The sequence below is a fragment of the Pezoporus occidentalis genome, unplaced genomic scaffold, assembly GCF_034315485.1.
Source record: "Pezoporus occidentalis ecotype Australia unplaced genomic scaffold, CSIRO_AGI_Poc_V1 ctg72, whole genome shotgun sequence".
NCBI classification, from domain to species: domain Eukaryota; kingdom Metazoa; phylum Chordata; class Aves; order Psittaciformes; family Psittacidae; genus Pezoporus; species Pezoporus occidentalis.
Genome location: NW_026916072.1, coordinates 2,239,543 through 2,261,114, shown reverse-complemented (window position 1 = coordinate 2,261,114; position 21,572 = coordinate 2,239,543). Strand labels below are relative to the sequence as shown.

Genomic DNA, 21,572 nt, shown 5'->3' with positions numbered 1-21,572 from the left:
GTTTTAGAATAAAGTAGGCTTGAAAGAGAATTTAGGGTTACAGGACTCTTCAGTGGAGCATGATCTCTTTGTATGATTTGGTGACAAAGACAGCATGACCCCTATTAATAAGATTTCAAATTCAGATACTGTACTTCAGTAATGACAGTATGAACAGAGGTGTTTATCATGATCCTCTGCTTTTCAGCAGTTTATTTTTGTGAAAGCAGGGATATTCTTCTAAACACCACACTCAGAAATCAGAACTGTTCTCTCAGTTAATATTCCCTCACATGCTGGTACAGAAGGAAAACCAAATCTGTTCTTACAGATGAAAAAGCATTTCCAGGAGCATAAAGAATAAGGCACTTAAACATTTCCCGTTAACTATTCTTTCAGAGCATCTGCTGCTGAAGGTTGCTCCTCTTGCAATTTCAGTTTGTTTTCTGCTGTAATTCCTAGAATTGCTTCGATATCTTGAATTGCCATCTGCAACAGATTCAAGGAATACAAATTGTTTAATGGGCATTATAATGAAATCCAGCAGCCAAAATGCACATCTGGTAGCGCTTGCCCTGCAAAGGTAACCAGTGTTACACAAGACATGATGCACCACCAATTAAATTTACTCTGGGGACAGTTGTGGGAATTATTAGTAAATACATACAAATCTCAGGTAAATAAATACAATTCATTGTAATTGTTACTTTTGATTAGCTAACAGTTTCTCTATTTCACATATGGAAATCGTTGTTAAGTCACTATGAAGGAGAGTTCCCTTTTGTAGTTCAGTGGTTGCTTTTCACTCCCTCATATTGGAAAAAGGTTTTCTTTGCTTATTCTGTAACATGTTGAAATTTAATTATATCTTCTCTAAACCTTCACTTTATGCTCCGCTTGGCAGAGGAAAGTACAGTCAGGGTTAACATGGGAAAGAACCTGGTAGAAAATATGCAAGTTAAGGTACAAGTCTGTAACATGGTGCTCCCCTTTCTACAAAATGTTTTCAGGCAGGATCTTGGTGAGTTTTTCTGAAGTTAAAGATGATGGAGTTTAGCAGAACTCCCTCTGGACAGTTCAGCTATTCTCTGGAACTAAAAAGCTGTATTGTGACAAGTGTGCGTTTCAGGGCAGGGGTTTGGATTCATTTCTGCTTTACGGTTGCTTTTTGCCAGCAAGGTCGTCACTGAGGAGCTTTGGAGTAAAGGTGGGTGCTCCAGGGGGAATGCTCCCAAAGTGAGGAGCCCCACGCTTTGTCCTGATGCCCCCCACCCCACCACAGGGCATCTGCTGGCACACAGGGACAGGCACTGTGGGAGCCTCAGAGCACAGGGAAATTGGGAACAAAATGGACTTGTGAAAATGGTGGTGAGGTGAAGGATGTGAACTAATGGGTGGAGCACACAGTGGCTGCCTGCTTAAAAGAAATCCGTGTTAATAATATAAGGAGCTATTATAAACTGAGAAGTTTGTTTCTAATTTAAGATTCCTACTTTGATGGTGCCCCTCTAGAATAAACCAGACAATTGTGACAGACCTGTCTGAGGCAGTACCAAGAGCTCCCTGCCTCTTACAAAGGACAGTCAGGAGCATTACATTACAAATCATTTCACACTAAAGTATGTCTCTTTTCAAAGAAAAAGTTTCAAACTTAAATTTAACTAACAGGTTCCTTGGGAGACTTGCTATCTTGACCTAGACAGTGTAAAATACATACTGCTAACGATAAAAAAGGAATGGTTTAGCACTTGTTTATGATCCAGCATGAGGTATTTTCAGCCCTTGTACAGAAATTAACCAGGATCGTTAGTTAATTAACACCTCACCTTAAAATTGGTCTCGCCTTGCATATTAGGTGCTGATATTTCTTGATGGATGATGAAGAGATTGCGAGCAAAGGTCATGAGGACCCCCTGGAGATCTTCTCCAATTGTTCTGTTAATGATATCCAAACAAATGAGTTTACCAATGATTCCCCTCACATGCTTAAAAACAATCGCCCTCTCATTTGTGCCTGTCTGGTGATGGAATTTAATGAGTATTTTCAATCTCACAAGGTGGCAATCTTCAGGGAGATATGAAAGATGAGGCTCCATTTTAACTTGTCAACAGAAAGGATTTGTGCAATAAATAATTTTTATTAATCAACTTAGCAGAAGTAAGCAGTGAGGTTTCAACTACTCCATGTAAAAGGCTACTGTTGAGTTAGGACAGAGATAGAAGAATACTGTAAACACAGAGATTAGCTCGTAAGAACTGTTGCTTTTGCCTACAATTTGTGAAAGGCATCTGAGAGAAACTGCAGCAGTTATCAGCATCTCTTTAGTTGTAGCTTTGGAGGCTTTGGTTTCTCAGTAGTCCATACAGATGTAATAGATATGATCTTGGGAACAAGATACTATGCGGCGGAAGAGTGCACCTCAGTTACTGACTGGAAATGACAGTAGATCTGCAATGTAGTAAATTGGATGAGAATTCACACGGATGTTTCAGGTATTTCAGTGATCTGTTGTTCTTGAAATAGTCTTCAAAGTATTTTCAACTGAAGATTTGCATTGGAAGTCTGAGGGAACACAAATCTGGGATCAGAACATGTGGCAAACATATTTGAGAGTATTACGGTAATATATTAACTGCCAGGTCAATATGGTGATCCAGGAGGTACTGTTTTGTTGATGCGTTGTTCCAGAGTAGCTAGCAGAAATGCAGGTACGATGCAGTGTCTCTCATCTAAGCTTTAAACCAAGCTGACTTGCTTGTGTACTGGCAGTCACCTCACCCACAAGGAGCTCAGTACAGGCTGCACGAATAGTAGCCCCAGAAACCATCTTCAGGATTCATTTAGTCTCTTCCCTGTTCCAGGGGAGGATCAATGCTACTTGTAGCACCCTCACAGAGGTTTGTCTAATCTGTTACTAAACACTGTCAGTGGTGACCACAGTGAACAGTGTAATTAGTTCTTCCCTTCCCTTACTATCAGAAATGCTAAACGTGAATCTTTCTGGCTGCAAGTGAGGTTAATTTCTTGTCCTACTACCCAAGACATGGAGATGGGATTCTTCCTTCCCACAGAGGCTTTTTATGTAAGGATTGTTACCAGATCTCACTTCTGCCTCCTTCTCCAAGGCCCCTTTAATTTGCCCTTGTAAGTCATGCTTTCTAGAACACTCAACATCTCCACTGTGAGCAGAATGGAAGGATTACTGCCCATGCCTTCCAGGTTATTCTGTTTCCCTTTTTCCATAAGATGATGACAGGGTGTCTCTCAGGCAGTTAGTGAACCACTGTAACTCACAGAACCTCTTCTTCAAAGCTGATTGTTCCTTGTATCCATTACTGCTATCTCAGTGTAATTCTTGCAGCTGGTTCCACCTTAATGTATTTCTGTTTTTCATGTTGTCTCTTCAATTTGCTGAGATCATTCTGAATTCTATTCCTGCCTTCCAAAATACTTGCAGTCACATCCAGCACTCGAGGAAACTGTTTTCTCAGCCAGGTTATTAATGAAATAGCTCCAGCACCAGACATACAGAACAGACTGAGAACAGAGCTTGCAGCCTTGCATTCATTACGTCTTGTTTTGGCACTAAACTTTACGTAAATTCTCTCTGAGAGGTTTGCCATCAGTGTGTAGTAGATTCATGCGCGTTACGCTTTCTTAAGACTTCTTGGGAGAGGTTCAGATGTCTAAAGAATTACTAAACTATGGGATCTGCTGTTGCCTGAGTGCTGTTTATCACCTTGTGAAGAACAATATAGAAAAGGCATTCAACTCCAACCTTCTCTGTGTCACGTGTAGTTAGGTTTTTAATAATGTTGCCTGTAAAAGCAAGCCCGCGCTAATCCCTCTGCTCCTCACAGCTAGATTGCATCTGACAGTGCATCTAGCTAATTGCTGTGTTGTTTAGTCTGCAGCAGTTAGGCTTTGATCTAAGCACATTCCTGTACTTTTCTTTTTATTACTAAAATGAAAGCCTCCTTAAAACTTTTCAGAAGGCCAATCTTAGAAGAAGTCATTCTGCTTTTCTGAACAGGAGGTGACAGTTAGTGAACTTGAGTGTGTGCTGTCCCGCTGTTTACTTCCCAACCTTCATCGGAGGCCAGGCTGCCGTGGGGCTCCCTTCACATCAAGATGTCCCCATGGAACTGGCTGTGTATACTTACATCATTCCCAGTCTCTGTCGCTGCTGATCTTCATACAGTATAAAAACTGTTCCCTGTTTTTCCTGTTAAATAAAAAGGCAAAAAGTTTTTTTAATTATTCCTAAATAGTGATAATGATAATAAATGTATTATACTGGGACAGTAAGTACATACCCATAGCTAAGAAAGGCTAGGCTTGAATTCTGCATAATGGATTACTGCTCAGTGTAAGCAGATTATTGCTCTAACTTATTGTAGAGAATACATTACCTTTATATTGCTCTTACTGTAAAGAATACATTAGGTTTATATAAATACAATACATACAGCAGAGTCTATTCAGTACCAAATACTTTTGTTCCAAAGCAGTAGGAAATGGTCATAAGTATCTTAAAAATTATTTCCTTACAGTTATTTTTATCAAGAGACAGGTTAACCCCTAAAAGCTTTATGGACACTTACATTGAAATACAGAATATGGTTACGTTTTCCTGTTCTTAGAATCTGTTTCATCTCAGATATACACGGGACATGCACTCTCTGCATTAACCTTCTGCTCTGGCTCTTCACAGGCCTGATACAGGTGAGAGCAGCAAAACCTGCAGTTAGTGCTAAGTTACCATGTATCACTGTGAGGTTTCATCCCTGGCGAGGATTTATTTAGAGAAAACACTTCAAGCTCTGCCTTTCCCAGTGAAGCCCTGTGCTCTGGGATCTGAAATCTGTCCTCTGTTCTGTCTGGTGTAACATCTCCTAAATGCTTTTACATTTCGTTCTCTTACAGTTGTGTTCAGAGCCTTAAGCACTTCCTTCCCTAGCACAGGCTGCATCTTCATTTCATCATTCCTCATTCTGTTCCCCATTATTACCCGACCTTGTGACCTCTGAAGGTTTATCTTTTCTCCTGGGTACAGAGGTGTCTGAAAGGGCCATATGATGGCCAAGTGCTCTCGGAAAACCCGAGCACTGCTCTGGGTGACTGCAGATCTGCACAGCATTCTTTTGGTGGTCTCGCAGAGAGAACCCATCTCACCCCCTAGTGTATAACATAAACATGTTGTCATCCTCTTATGCTACATCAGATGGATTCTTAGTTCTTCAAGACTCGCATTCCAGCTGAAGCAAGCTAACGGGCAAGTTGCAAGATTAGAGTCATCAGCACAGGAACTGCTGAAGACCTTTTATGCAATTCAAGAGTTCATTAATTAGCATCACAAAAACAATTGAAAATAACGAATTCTGATTTATACCAAGCCCTCCTCACAAAACTGCAGAGCATCACCTCACTGTGTTTTTAACAGAACACTTAAACATTAGATTATGCTAAACACAACACTTCATCTTTACACTGTACTGACGGGTTTCACCATATAGGGTTTTATATGCACAATTTCTGCAGGGTATCACATTTTCTAACCTTTTCTGCTCATACCTGGAGGTCAAATCCAACCCCACAAGCTTGACACGTCTGGAGGAAAACACCATAGTAGGTTTCTGCAAGGCTGGAGTGCCTCAGTTGGCTGCTTGCTGCAGCGCACCAGCTGCTTCTTGGAGCAGGCTAGAGAAAAATCATACAGGATTCTTTATTTTCATACCAGTTTAGATCAGAAAGCAACAATTCACTATTTAAATGGCTTTTTTCTCAGTGAACTCATGTAAGTGTGAAGTAAGACTCCCTTGGGAGGAATTCCTGTCCATCACAGTGTCTATTGAACACAGACATTTCCAGGCAGCAAAATTCAATCCTCACCTCACACTGTATGTCAGACCTGACATTCTAGAGCAGGTCTACACCATCATTCCTTATGAACCACACTTTGATATTTCCACAGCTTCATCAGTAACTGAGCCCTGTGAAGTCATTCTAAGTGAATCCACCCTGCCCTATGGTAACATACATTGTTCTGGAGCCAGCTCTTCCAATAGGAGAAATTCCAAAGCAGATAATGAGTTGTATTTGAAATTGGGATTTTCCAAGACTGAGCATTCCCCCTTGGCATTAGAGTGTGTAATTTTTCCAGCAAGTCATTGAGGAGCTACAGAGCTGATGCCAGGGGACTTGATACTATAGATTAAAACCAGCACTGCGTTGGAGTTTAAACTCTCCTCAGTGCTCAGGACTAAAGAACAGAGATGCTCCCCTAAAGCTAGGCTTTCCTGTGATGTTGTTTTTAATAGTGGACTGTTCAGAGGGGGGATACTGCACGTTGAAGCGTGTAATTTACAGTATTTTTTTACTAAAATGATACTTGTTTTGACATTGACTCATTTAAGTTGACATAGTTGAAATCCTTATCTAATACATCTCTGCCTGAAAATTAATCATGTTTATAATATTCTGAGAATTAATAACACCCATTGCTCAAGTCATTAACTTAAAAAAGGAGCTTCCAAAATCTGTTCTCTGCAGTAGGGGACCACAAATAAATGAATGCTTGATAAAATAATCCAAGCAGCAGTTTAACAAGCGTAAACTCGGCTGTGGCTGCAATAACACAGAACTATTGTTTAAGGGTTGGCATCAGGTTGATGAGGTGCTTATTTCAGCTACAAAGCATGCATACACATGCATAATGAACTGCAGGATGAATTATTAATGTGTTGCTTATTTAGCCTCATCTGTCTAGAAGATAATGTATCCTAACTATAATGAGTGATTGGGTTTGTACATAATTACAGTAGCAGCAGTATTTAGGAAATTTGTTCTTTCAAAGAAGCATTTCTAAAAATAAAACCATCACAGCAACTCGGGTGCTGCTCCATTTCATCAAAATCAAACCTACCAGCACTGAGAAGATCTAATAAATTAAAAGGGACAGAATCATTATTAACATCATAATTTTACACAAAGTGTTTTACTTAATCATTCATTACAGATCATGTGCTGTAAAAGCATTTGTCTCTTGGTTTGTTTGTTTCTTCTCAAGATATTTTCCTGAGTGTTTTTGTAGTTAACTCTTCAGGAGGTAAAACCCTCAGAAAGACAGAAAGGAGAAAAATCAAGGCTATGGTGACAATTCATGTTAATTCTGACAGAATTTTAATTAAAAAAAGTTGCCACTTGATTACTTTTCCTTTCTAAAACTTGTACTACTGGGACTAATCAGATCTCATTTACTTCTCTCCTACTAAAAGTGGTTGCTTGACAAGAACAATAGATCAAGAGCTCATTAACCTCTCAATTACAGAACCATGACATTTAGGAATGGGGCTAGCATTCCTCCTCCTCCTCCTCCATGAAAAAAATAGGGAGTTGTGACTCTTCTGTCAACGTGTGTAAATTGGCATCTGATTTGCATCTGTGTGTGTATATAGACATGAACATATACATACACATACACTTTTTATTATCTGACTTCCCACAGAATCCTGGAATGGTTTGGATTGGAAGGGACCTTAAAGCCCATCCAGTTCCAATCAAGATTTGGGTTTAACTCACGTGAGAGCTGAGAGGGATTTTGGGACCAAATCCTTCTGCAGGTGTTGTCCTGACTGTTTTACCCTGTTTTGTGAATATCTCACACAGCTGGGGCACAACTCCAGGTTCCAGTTTCTGATCTCAAATCAGCACTCGTGCTGAAGGCTCAGCTTTCATCTCAGCTGCTTTTAACCTACTCCTATAGTCAGGGCAGTGCTTTCACCTCCTCCCTTTTTCTTGCAGCATGTAAACTACCATATTTTTTACAACTTGAAAACTATCTGAAATATGTAGAACTTAATTACTACCACAAATCAGTATTACTGAATACAAAGGAGGAATAATCAGGTGCCCATAAGCATCCAGAACCTCTCCTTTAACTTCTGACATGTCGGTATCCTGTATTAACTTTGTAAAAATCTAAAATTAGCAGCTTAAAGTCTGAAAGGAGCAGATTCAGCTCCTCCAGAGTAGTGATCTAGGACAGATTTTACCTTTTTTAGTAGTTTACATTCATAATCTTATTTGTAACCAAATTGCTGCTCACAGTTTCTGTCTCCTCATGCTCAATACGTTGGCTTTCCATTCTTTTTGAACCAAGAGATACTTCAAAGCGGCTGGAGGTACAATCCAGGTTTCCATCTGTCACGTACAACATGAGCTGAGTCAAGGCCAGCTGGTCACTATAGCAAAGGTCAAGGTCTGTTGCCCACACCTAGTCCAAGCACAGACAGGTGCATTAATATAAAAGAATGAGCAATTGTGTGAAAGAACATCTTGTGCCCCCAGCTCCATTGCTGGGGACATGAGGAGATGAAAAGTCCATGGCTAGGGTAAGCACTACTCAGTGTTAGCCTCATCCTAAACCCAAAACCACAGCACTGTATAAGCTACTAGGCAGAAAATGAACTATGCCAGCCAAAACCAGGCTAGCTACCCAGGTTTTAGCAATGATGAGTAAAAGTAGATAGATGAGCTCAGCAGCTGTGAACTCTGCATCATGTAAAGTTGCAATTATCTAAATGCTACACACCACACCTGCATTTTTCATCTGAAGAATAATAGTGTTCAGTAAAGCCAGTTTGGAGTTACAGGTAGGTGTTTTGAGATAGGGAGTCTACAAGAAATCTGGAGAGGGGCTTTTTACAAGGGCATGTAGTGACAGGACAAGGGAGAATGGTTTTAACCTGAAAGAGGATCCATAAGTCCAGTCTATACTGAGGGCGCAGCAGAAGGAAGTGCCATGGATTGCTTCTGTGAGGCTCCCAATAACCTGATCTTGGATGAACCCCATGAGTTTTCCCCACTTAAAAAATGCTTGTGCCTACTACTCCAGTGAGAAATGTTAACACACACAAGTGTGCGCCCTACAGTGGACCCCTTTAAAACAAATCTAGCAGTGAATGACTTGAATAAGCCTCTGAATGGTAAATGGCATCATTAGAAGGATATTAAAAGGTCAAGCAGCCAAGGCCTCTTGGTAAACTGGAGTTAATTTCACAATTATATGCACATAGTAATGCCCTTTTTATAATGGTGAATAAATCACATCAGTAACAGTTGTTAATATCTAACTGCCAAGTATCTGTTGCTGTATTAAATATCCTATTTGTCAACTTAAATATTTCCTGCTGCATGGTATAAAATGCAAATCGGATGCTAATGGTTGCCTTTACTTAGTAATAGGGGAACGTTCCCCAATTACAGTGCTTAATTTTCTTCAATAATTTATTCTTTATCATCACTTCTGCAAGGCAGGAAGGAACTTTCCTGTCGATTTGTACTTCTCCAGTCTGTGCTGCCCTTTTCAATGAGCTGAATAATTATAAACTGTACATACTCTAGAAGCTTTACATTAATTTCCGTAAATATTATGGACAAATCAGTCACAGCCAAGGTGTCTTGAACCTTGTTTGAGTTGGAGTTTAGATTCTCACTTACAGTTATGCCCTGGAAGAGGTGGCAGAGCCACGTGAAGGATCCAGGCACTGTTGAAAGTCTTGGATACCCAAGAACTGTTTACTAGCTCCAAGTGAACTGATGGCTCTTAATCCAGACCTTGATATTACATCTGCATTGCTCTAACCTCAAAGTCTACATTAGCATTATCTGGAGGCTTTGTTGATGCATGAATAAAGGAGGCCAAGTGTGAATGAAGTTGGAAGATACAATGTCTGAGGTGGAAAAAAACACATTAGTTAAGCAAAGATGTCCCTGTCACTGGGTAACTACATGAGCCATGTTCTGGCAGCACTGAGAATGGGTTGAGCATTTAACAGCAGATAAAGCATTCAGAAATGCAGCCTGGCAAACAGAAACAGCCATAAGCCTAAGACAAATTCATCCCACTCTGGTAGAGACTCAGACAAGCTGTGCCAAGCATGGGATAGCATGTGTGTTCTACAAGAGTTACTCCACAAACCCCATGTTGTCAGTAACTGAAGTACCTGCAAGTGATATTGTTTTCATTTCAGATGTAGAAGAGACCCATTAATTACTTGTGAGACAAGTTTCACAGAATCTGAACAAACCCCCAACATGCCAAACTGGCTCTAACACCTTGCCAGCACCTTGCCAGCCACTGCTCTCAGAAGATACAGAATCATTCCTGGATCCCACAGCACCAGGGGATGACTCCAGCCTCATCTCTGCCCAAGGAAGGGACTATAACACAGGGAAGAGGAGTTGCTTAACAAAGCAACTTTCATGCCAGAGATCACGAGGCCAAACAAATGCCAGTTTAAGGAGTTTCTGTTCACTTTCAGAGTGCTTCAACTTGTTTCAGACATGGCTTCATCATCTCAGACCAAAGACCTCCACACCACTGGCTTCAGAATCAAGGGCTCAGATGTACAAAGTGGACTGATGCCCTGCCATGTAATGAAGGCAGGTGTTCATCCCCTCCCCAGCCCGTAACTCTTTAAGGTACAGGATATCTCTAAACACCTACTTCAGCTTCAGTCACAGTTATGCACTACATAAAGTCATCATATTATTTGCTTTTTCTAAAGAGAAGGTGCAGATTCCCGTGAGCACAGGGGGGAGGAAGGCAAACGTGGCTGGAAACCACCTGTCCACCTCCTTTCATTCTGGGCCTGAGGCTGAACCACCCCTACTGCAAGTGAAAGCAGCCAAATGGTCATTCCTGTGTGCCAGCTGGGATCACCCCCAAGGATTCTTTTCCTGGCTTGGGATTGTTGGAGAACGCTGTAGTGTGGCTGTGTCCCTTTCTGCCCTGGCTGTGTCCCAGAACATCCCTGTTGTGGGGAGAAAGGAAGAAGGATCAGATGGCATAAAATTCCAGCTTTATCCTAGCAGGGGATTCCCTTTTGACATGGAAATCCAGAAATGCCCTTTAAATCCCCTTTTCCCAGAAATGGGAAAGACACAGGGCCTAGGAAATTACTCTAACTTTATTTTCACTTAATATTTTTTCCATTTTATGAGTTCAAATGCAGGCTGGATCATTAGTAACTACTTGACTGAATTCTTCAGTGGAACAATGTCTAAGTCCCATTCCAGTTCCTGAATACAATGAGTGCTCTTCCCAAAATTATAGTAGTAAGCAACATTTGTGGTAGTTCTGAGCAAGGATGGAAGTTCAACACAGGTGAGCCTGGCTGGTGGAGCTGTGAGGAGACGACAGCTGTGGACCTGCTTGTAGTGCTCTTACTCTGGAAGTAGGCAGTGGGTGCCTTTCCACAGTAATACATCGATATATATTCCCAAATGGAGAGGGGTTGCTCCTTACATCATCCATTAGATTGCAGTGGATTTTCCTTTGAAGTAATATAAATTGAGAGTCAAAAGCATCTAGAATGTCTTGAAAATCTGAGCTGTGGTGTTGCGTGGGTTTGAGTTTCATTTGGTTTAATGTTACGAATCTGTTTCCAGAATCTATATAGCAATGTCTGTGCAGGTGAGGCAGTTAATAACAGAGAATTATCATCTCCTCCAGTAAATCAGGAGCTGTTAGAAGGAGGCCTATGCAAAGGGCAAGTTTAAGTAAAGATAAAGAGTGATGCAATTATAGAGATTAACAAATATCTCTTCCTTGAGTCCATCCTCATTTTCTGAGGATACACAAAAAGCGCATATATGCAGTCATAGGTATTTATGACCATAGATATCACATCTTGATAGGATTGACTGGAAAATGAGCATAACCTAAGAGCTTTCATGTGACATTTGGGGACTTTTCAGGACAGTTGTGTTCAGAAACTGAACAGAGCTCACTCGTGACGTGTAGAACTGATGTCTGGTTTTCAAACAGCAAATGGAAGTTCAAAGATAATCAGATCTGGGGGTTTATGATGACATATGATTTAAAAAAAAAATAAAAATTAGAGGCAGTAGTTAATATTTTAGGTAGTTTTTAGAGTGGTTTTAGGATGAACTAAGCAAAGCACAGATGAGGCCTTTCCAGAATCCCACCACTGGAAAAAAGATAGCTAGAAATATACATCCTGCAGGACTTCCTGCCTGTTTGTCCAAGGAAACATGATGAAGTCTGGAATCGCTCCTTTCTGCATAGGCTGCCAGGAGGTGCTTTCCTTCAGTGTGCACATCTTAAGAGCCCTCAAGGTACAGACATCTCTGTAGTGTCACAACTGTAGTGTAAATCTTTACCACTGCCATAAAAAATGCTTCAGCTTTAAAACATAAGCTTAAGAAGTAGCAAATTCTTAAAGTTACTAAATTATAGCTTTTACTTCTCCAGTTTAACTGTTTTATATATATGTAGTGTCTATGTGTTCTTGTAAAGAATACACCTGCTATTTTTAAAGTAGAGGTTGAATGACACTAAAAATGTCAATTAGTAGAATACTAATGCAACTTGGGCATTGGAAAGTGAGTTTCCTTTAGGAGTTTAAATCAGAATTGATCGTTTCGGCAGGGATCACAGACAGGATCTTATCCGGCTGCCATCTCGTGGCAGCTGCTGGGATGGGCTGGTGCTGGTCCCAAAACTGAAATTTTAGGGCCCCACAACTGACCCTAACCTCTGAGAACACCCCACCTAAATCTTCCCAGCTCTGCAGTTCTGCATATTCTGCCTCATCGTTTCCTCTGCATCCTGAATAACTGAATCCAGTGCCTCTCAGTACTGCAGAGGCTGTGTTAAGCTCTCAGACTGATGAAAAAGGTGACTTATGACCCCGCTTCTCCAAATTATCTCTCCACAGATCTATGGATGTAAGTTTATGCGCTCAAGGAATGGACTCAATTAAATGGACTTATTTAGGTGCAGCTCCTTGACAAGTTGGGATCTAAGCAGCACACAGTCAATACTGCGCAAGACTTCACTTCAGAGGGTCAAGGCCTTGCTCTTAAAGATCGGTCTTGGAAAACAGAGTGGGAATCAGAAGCAATTCAGTCCAAATTATGCACCTAACTCTCCTCGTCCACTTTTTCGCCCTAGACATTGAAAACAGCATGTCTCCATCTCCCTTTCCCTCAGGAACAAATCACAGATGCTTAGAACAGAGACAGAAACGGATTCCCATGATTCCCATGGCAAACAGAGCATGTGTCATGTCCCAGCTTTCCCTGCCCCTAAGCTCGCTGTCAGGGTGCAGGTCACAAATCACATCACTGATGCACACTCCTGTGGTACCTTTGCCATGCTCAGCCTCATGCCGCTCTCCATGGGGAGCACAGTGCAGAGTGATGCTGTCAGCAGCAGCCTCTGCCTTACACCCTCCTCAGCTAACCCTGTACTGCAACATCCATTTTAGCCTTGGAGTTAGAAATGGACTCAAGAATAAAATGCAAGAAAGGAAGTACAGTGTGCAGCAGACCACACGGCAGACAGGTGTGGAGACTATAAGATGGGGTTAGATCCTCTACAGCCACTACCCTTGATGCTGTTGGTTGCAAACTGCAACCTTCTGCAGTTCTATCATAATTTAAGGAAGAGTTACTTGTAGACAGAAGATGGTACAATCTGTAGAGGTCTCTGAATTACTCATTGTACGTAGAAGCAGTGGCAAGCTGGCCAGCTAAGACTCCACACAGACAGACTGAGAGGCTCCTTTGTGAGGATGAAGAAAAGGGAGCCGGGAGACACTTGGGTACCAAGCAGAAACACAAGAAAGCCCAGTGGAAATACGACACAGTGTACCTCACATCTGAAAGGTTATAACATCATCCACAGCTCCTCCAGGCCTGAGGACAGCATTGCTCTTACCACCTTTTGGTCAGTGTAGAACTGCACTGTAGGGATATTGTGGTGTCTGTGACAGGCACAAAGCTCTGCAGTGACCCAGGTGGAGATTACTTTCTCATTTCTGCGTTCACCCACTTGTGTGTTTGACAGACACACATTGTTCCTCATCCACCACACAGTCTCTTTGCTGCTAGTCCTTCAAAGGAACACAGCAATATAACAAAAGTACTTCCAGGAATTGTATCTGAGCCTTTCAGCTACTGCATTAAAGTGGGCACTTCTGAAATCAGGGAGCAAATGTTCTGAGAGAGTCTAATAGGATTTCTTGTTTGCCAAAAAAATAGCGCTTTCAGGAACACAATGTTTTGTGTAATCTCCCTCTCACAAGACAGATGGCATCATTAATTGCCTCTACATCTAGTTAAATTTAAAAACCTGTGCTTAAATAATGTTAAAGTTGTGGTACATGCTGACAAACATTGGAGATATTAAGGTAGAATCAATTTGAAACAGGGAAGAAAACCAAGGCAGAACAGACAGGATTAATAAGAGGCCACAAAAAACAATGACTGATTCAATGTGTCCTTGTTCATGCCAGGAAATGTCACCACCTTCATAATGCAGGAAATATTTCTGTGTTTGGGTGAACTCCTGGCTTGAGTGAAGCCATTGGCAAAACTCCCATTGGCTTCCACAGGTGAAAATGTCATCCCTTCATCTTTGTAAAGCAACTTTACATCAAGTTGTCCAGTGTGGCTTATCCACAGTCCTAATCACAATGCCCATGTAAATACATTTTGGGAGTCAAATGTAACGTGATCTGCATTTCAAAGCTAACATTATTCATATCCTCTGGTTCACCACAGTCACCCTTCAGTGGTATCAGTTACCAAACCCCAGATATTAAGCCTCTTCTGAGCTTAAAATGGAATATAATTATCACAGCACTGCCAAAGAGCCAGCTTTTGCCAGTAGATACCATATGCTCTTTGGTTTTAAACACAAGCCCTGTGTTTAAAGCCTTTTCTCACACCATGCAAGCTGTGATTTCCAGACAACGAAGGAAAACAGGACACCCAAATGGATTCAGGTGTCTTCTGAAAGTGCACCTATCTTACACAGCCCATCCCAAAAAATACAGATATGTTCCCTTTACAGTTAAACACTTCTTAAACAGTGCAGGTCCTAATTGAAGAGTGTAGAAGAAAACAAAAGAAAAGAGCAAAACCAAGGAGATGCCTTGGAAATAAAAGAAATAACTGAGACTTGATGTAGAGATCTTGAATTAGCATCAGGATCCACACACTGATTTTGGATTTGTGTAGTTGTACAGGAAGCACAACAGTACTGTCATCACTGACAGTATGGGGTTTGTGTTCTTTAAAAATTATCTCATTTTCTGTACTCTTCAAGCACAAGGCCACTAACAGAACACTGGAAGCGCAGTCTCTTCACCCAGATTTTACTTCATTTTGTGGCATTTTAGTCAGGCATTATCCCTTAGGTTTGTCCACCTGTCACACTATTCAATCCTATTGGCCAACATCAAATTTAGAAGAAGGTATGATTATGAAAAATATCAAATTCCCATGAGATTCCTAAAGTAAGTGGACAGAGGAAAGAGACCTCGCTAGTGACTTAACAGGAAAGGCTGCAGGGGGAGCTCAGCTGGAGCACATGGGAACTGGATTCAAGGCACAGCTGTATGGGAAGGCTGGCTTCACTGGTTTTAAGCTCTTGGAATTGTTATCTTTAAACTGGATACAGTATTCAGCAATGTTCTTCATTTGGTTATCACAGTGACTGGTAAGGGGACTGCCTTCCATTACCTCCCTCTACTTACATTAGCTGCTATGATGTAAACCAAACTGTTCATCACTACCATCCACTTTGCTATAAGGAATTGCCAGTATCCCCTCTTCTTTAGATTCATCCTCAACCTCTGATCCATGTTCTGATAGACACACTGGTCTACTCCAAAGAGAACAATAATTCCTCTGATTATTTTTACGGAGCAAAATACAAGGGAATCAGAACACTGAAACTAAAATCTTCTAAACATCTTAGCCATAAGACCATCATCTGTAATTACCAGCTTAATGCAGGAGGCACTTAATTTAGGGAAAAGAAAAAAAAAAGTCATTAGAAGGAATTAAAACATTATTTTCTTAACCACTCAGCTTTGAAAGGCTTTGCTGGTTTATTACTCTTCAGGCTGATGAAAAAGGCTCTTCAGATCCACCTGTCAGATCAGGTCTAAATTTTATGCTATTGTTAGAATAACCATGTGCTCTACCTCCATCCACATGCCTCAGGCTTAGAAATAAAGTGTGTTCAAAATGGCAAAGCTTTCTCTTGATCTCTGCTGGAACCAAGTAGGAAAGCAGCTGTTTCTTGATCCCAGGGGAACGGCATGAAGTGACATAATCTGCCCCACTCACCTGCTGCTCCATCGTGTGTGGGTGGATGAAACTCACAAAATCCACAGAGAAGTAACCCAGCACTCCTTTAGATTTACAGGTCTCTCCAATTTTAAAGCAGAGTGAATTAAGAACTGCTGGATCAACAGAACGCTGGGGAATGGTGGTGCCAGATGAGCGCAGAGGACCCTCAGCATGGAGCTGGTCTCCAGAAGACACTATTTTTATCTTGCCCGTAGGCTCTATCAGCATATCCACTGTGAGGTTGGTGACATGCTCCGAGAGTGGGAAGGCTTCTATCACACCACCTAGTAAGAAATGAATTAGCTGTTAAGCTTGTAATCAAATTCACATGTGATGCTCCTCAGAGTGCACAAAGTGAAACCAGCCAGCTCCTGTTGTGCGCAGGCATTGCAGGGAGGACTGCCATGGAAATACAGCAAGTAAATAATGTAATGTGAGCAACAGAGCTAGAACCCATGAATCTCTTCCAAGAGAAAGAAGATCTCTCATCTACTATAGCACTGTACAGTTCAAACAGTGGCTTTTCAGCTACAGACGCTTTCAATCAGTTCCAAACTGGATATGTCACTGAAGAAATATGATCTTGGGTTATAGGAATGGATCCTGGGCTGTCTCACAGCCCAGCTAAACCCCAGGCCTGGAACAGCAGTAAAATGGAATATTGGAACCTTGGGGGAGTGGTATCTCCTGCTGCGAACTAATCTCGGAGATTTCATCCATACAGTCACAGACTGGTTTGGGCTGGAAGAGACCTTAAAAATCATCCAGTTCCAACCCTCTGCCACAGGCAGGGACACCTTCCACTAGAGCAGGTTGCCCCAAACCCCTGTGTCCAACCTGGCCTTGAACACTGCCAGGGATGGGGCAGCCACAGCTTCTCTAGGCACCCTGTGCCAGGGTCTTACCACCCTCACCGAGAAGAACTTCTGCCTAAGAGCTCATTTAAATTTACCTTCTTTCAACTGAGTCATAAACAATTAAAAATAAATAAATAAATAAATAAATAAAATAATTATATTTATATATATATATATATAAAATAGAACACAAAGACAGGAACTGGATGATCTTTAAGGTCCCTTCCAAACCAAATCATTCTGTGATTCTATGTCTGTGCAAAGCCCCCTCACAGATAACACTCATTTGGAGAGGTTAGACGAGGGTTTGATCTGTGCTGCCTCTTACCTACACACATGGGCTTGCCTTGACCAGTTGCCTTTAGACCAGTTATGTACTGGGCAGCTTTGAGCCAAAGGTGTCACAAGTGGGTTAAATGCAAGAAGCCTGCTCAGGCTTGACACCATGAGAACATTTGATGGCATGCAATGTACGTATGTAGCATCCAGAGTTTACATACAGCTCCCTTCCTGGGCCTATGGGAGGAAAAAGCCATTCTCACAGAGGTGTGCTCACCAACACCTAGCCTAGATGAAACATTCTCCCACTTACCTGCTGCAAACTCACTGACATTCCCTAAAACCCTTTGCCAGACGTGACAGCCTTTGTACAGTAACCCAGGGTTAAGGAGTTGGTGCTTACTCATTCAGAATCATGCAAGAAAGGTGATCCCAGATTAATATATGTTTAAAGCTTGGATAGGACACATGAATGATAGAATGGTTGCCTATAATTCATTCGTAAATGAACATTTGAAGCATAATGGAGAAATAAAGGGAGATAAATATTCAAATGGGCCCAAGATTAACAAGAATATGGCATACAATGTGGTATAATTACTCCTTATAACACTTAACAGCGACTTTGCAGTCTTATTTACCTTGAGTAAGAAACGTTTGGAGGAATTTTTCCCATGTAGGGTATCGTTTCTCATTGACTGGCTGTACGTGCTGTGCTAAAAGGCCCGGCAGCTCCTGGGAGATCTTCACCAAAGCTAGCTCCTGCAGAAACAAATTAAATAGAACCACAAGCAATTTTACTACAGAAATGAAAACTGCTTGTGGGGTGATTAAAAACCAGGCCTCCAACAGGCAACCACAAAAAATGTGGTTACTGTTTACCCACAGTCAGGAAGCCTTTTTTAATTTTCCTACTTACTCCTCTTCCCTCTTATTGAAATCTCTCCTCCTCTGAAAGACACCCCCCCTGTCCCCCTTCCGTGTAGCATCTATTTCATTATAATTTATATCAATAACTTGATCTGGCAACTGAAATGCTGAAGCACTTGGTAACTGCTGAGAGATCAATACCTGCAGTCAATAACTTCTACATTGTTTAGATTTGGAAACTGAGCAGATTGAAATAGTCACAAATGCCCAAAATAGTTTTAGTGGTTCTATGTTTAAGCTGTTCTATCAACCCAAACACCCTTTAGTTAAAAAAAAAGGAGGAATGATCAACCAAAAGCATTTCTGAAGGAGCAGATACCCTTTTACACTCTCCATTCTGTATCATAAATTCACAAATGTATTTGTGCTTCTGTCTTTGGTAGAATTTGATTAGTGTTAGTCATACTATAGGAGATAAACTAGTTTTCTCCTAGTTTCAAATTCTTTCCCCTATTATCACACATACATGCACACACAAAACAACCCCATTAAATACAGACACTAACTGCATTGCTTTTACTGTTCAGAAACGTCCCAGAAGTACACGAGTATATAAAGTGCAAGGACCCTGACTCTATTGCTTCAGGCTCCTTTCCTTGCTGCTTCATAAGCATTTGCGTGCTTCCCCTGGGTCTCTTTGCTTCTGTTTTACATCCTCTCTCTTCAGCATCCTGTGCTGCAGAAGATGACCAACCATCCTCCTATCCTGGCAATGTCCTAAGCCACAATCAGATTACCTTGAGCTCTGGAGGGACACGATAAAACCTGATGGCTGACATCTAAGAATAGGAAAAACATAAAAAACTATTTTTTCCAGGCCAGTGAGTATGAAGAGATGGGCTTTGTCATGAAGCACATGATGTCATGTCGCCAAAACCACAAATTCAGAATCAGCTTACTGTGATTTATCTACCACAATAAGGAGGAGAAGGATGGGCCAATGACTAGGGTATCAAGGAGACCTAGACATATTGCATTCCTGAACTCAACCTGCGTGGAATTTCAGAGAGGTGACTTTCTGTCTGTGCCTCAGCTGACCAGCCATGAAAGGGGTACACTTTCCGTCCTTTCCTCACATGGAATTAAATACTTATTAAATACTTAATTAAATATTTATGCCTTAAAAATACTTAGGTGCTTGGATAATGATACTGATCTGGGTTATGTGGACTCCTCTCATATCCTAAGGAGTAAAGTATAAGGTTGACTTCAAACATATCTATAACATAAAATATAACATCAGACAACATGTTAAAAAATGGTTTTAGTCAGTATATCAATACGTGAAGCAGCACAGCCGTAACCTCATGGCAGAAAGAAAGGACCACATAAAATGTGAGATCCAAGTTCAGAACTGACCAGATTCAAGTCTTACACTGCTTGTTTCCAACAATCTGTGAGGAGGAATTCAGTGTTGCTTCATGGAATCACAGACTGGAAGAGACCTTAAAACTCATTCAATTCCAACCCCTCTGTAGGGCAACGCGGATGCACAGTGCCTGGCTCAGGAGCATCTCACGGTTCAGAGCACTCTCGGTACTCGCTACCTGTGAAGGATGTTGGCATCAAACCTGCTCGCCTTACAGAAGGAAGAGAGAGGATTTAAAGGAAAAACTAATCCAAGGAAATCTGAAAAATGTTCCTGTGAGATCAAAGCCAACATAACAGTGCTTTTAACAAGTAATGCCTCAAGAAGCAAGGTGTTCATAGGGAACTGCTCCTCAAGGATCAGCACCTGGAACTCTAGTTCATGGGGGTTGTTTTTGCAACTGCAAGCTCTAAAAAAGGCAATAATCCTGATTATAGGGAGGTTTAGTAGGCAAATTTAAGCCTGGATCCAACATTCACTCAGGAAGTCAAACCTTTTAAAAGGATCAGTGCTTGGTAGGCTAATTTCATTTAAATTGGACAGTATCTCCAGCAGAGCTTACCAATGGTTTATCTCTTGATGTGGCCCAAACCAATTCAGAATCAGAGGCTCAACGGAAACAGGGAGCATGTGTTCAAATGCTTCAGCTTGTATTTCTTAGTACCAGTAAAAAAGGAGCAGCCCAAATACTGTTTATGTCATGCAAAAACCTTTGAATCTATACAAACCTGGTTTGCATCGCTTTATAATAATGAATAAGCAAGAAAGAAAATTACCTTTTCCTTCCTAAATGTAATTTCTCACCCTTCTGCAAGCTGAATTTTGAAAGGCTTACTTAGAAATGGTAGTTGCAATAAAAAATGAGGAGAAAATTTGGCATACGTTGAAGGCACTGGTAGGAAATATACTCCAGATAGATCAGTCAGCAAAGAAAAGCCTGTTGAGAAGATAAGTAAATAAATAGGAAGAAGAAAACATCTTAGAAATAGGAATAAAGACCTGGGGACAGAAAGAGGCTGCAGAGCAGAATGCATGAGAAAGACCTAGGGCTTTTTAGCTGAAAATCATATTGAAAGGAAATTATTTAGACCTTGCAAGCAAATAGAGTGAAGAAAGTAACTCCAAATAAGTAAAGCTGACTGGGCCAGGGAAGAATAAAGCCAGCAGACAGATCCTCAGCAATACAAAGTGCCACATCCCTGTGGAAGTCAATGAAGCTACGGCAATTTATGCCACTTCAATGGCACAATGACAATTGATATCATTTATACAGTATATCCCTTCTACTGCGATCAGTGGAGCTGTGATAACTTATTCCAGCTGCCTTGAATTGGTCCAGTCCAGCTTATTTTCTGTTCTCAGCCACACCAGCAAACAGGGTCATGCTGGAAAAGGCAGTGACTGCTGTCTGACTCTCCAAATAACCCTCAGTATTTCCTAGTTTGCAAATTAAACTGATGTGATACTGTTTCTAATTCAGACAGGTACATGCTCGCCAGACCCATAATCTACCACACTGAGCAAAAACAATGAGAGTGGTTTATAACACTGGAAATGGGTTTTGGAAGTGATGCACTGGATCCCCAACTACTTAAAGTTTGCCACCTGATTTAAAGCCCAGGCATTTAATTGTTAACTGCAAATTTTAAAATTAAAAAGTGCCAATTTTGCCTTCCACGAGCTGGAAAAGTACATCTTGATAGAAGGCAGCATCGGGTAAACCAGCCATCATTACCAAGTAACACAAATGTTTTTTGTATGTAAAATTGCTTTGTAAAATATTTGCTCCATCTGCTGAAAGTAGCAAAGACAATTTTCCCTGATAGCTAATGGCCCATTGCAGCTGTGTGGCGAGCGATGTGCTGGGCCTGCGACTTGCATTAAGTACAGTGGTGAAAACAGAGCACAGAATTTGCCACTTACGTCGTATTATCTACTCACTGCTTCCTGAGAGCCCTTCCCTCATTATCGTGGCCTTCGCTTT

At 41.2% G+C, this 21,572-nt stretch overlaps 1 protein-coding gene across 4 annotated transcripts in view; it reads right to left on the bottom strand.

Annotated features, from left to right (window-relative positions):
• Window positions 1–142: 142 nt before the first annotated feature.
• Window positions 143–21,572, bottom strand: part of IQCH (IQ motif containing H) — a 55,220-nt gene continuing 33,790 nt past the window's right edge. For all 4 annotated transcript variants that reach the window (XM_062642633.1, XM_062642630.1, XM_062642631.1 and 1 more), the window contains 7 exons: window positions 17,931–18,051; window positions 16,151–16,437; window positions 8,088–8,255; window positions 5,555–5,680; window positions 4,144–4,205; window positions 1,806–1,914; window positions 143–468 (listed from right to left, as the gene is read on the bottom strand). In XM_062642633.1, the coding sequence (XP_062498617.1) occupies window positions 367–468; window positions 1,806–1,914; window positions 4,144–4,205; window positions 5,555–5,680; window positions 8,088–8,255; window positions 16,151–16,437; window positions 17,931–18,051 (975 nt within the window). In that variant the 3' untranslated portion in view covers window positions 143–366. The remainder of the gene's footprint in view (window positions 469–1,805; window positions 1,915–4,143; window positions 4,206–5,554; window positions 5,681–8,087; window positions 8,256–16,150; window positions 16,438–17,930; window positions 18,052–21,572) is intronic.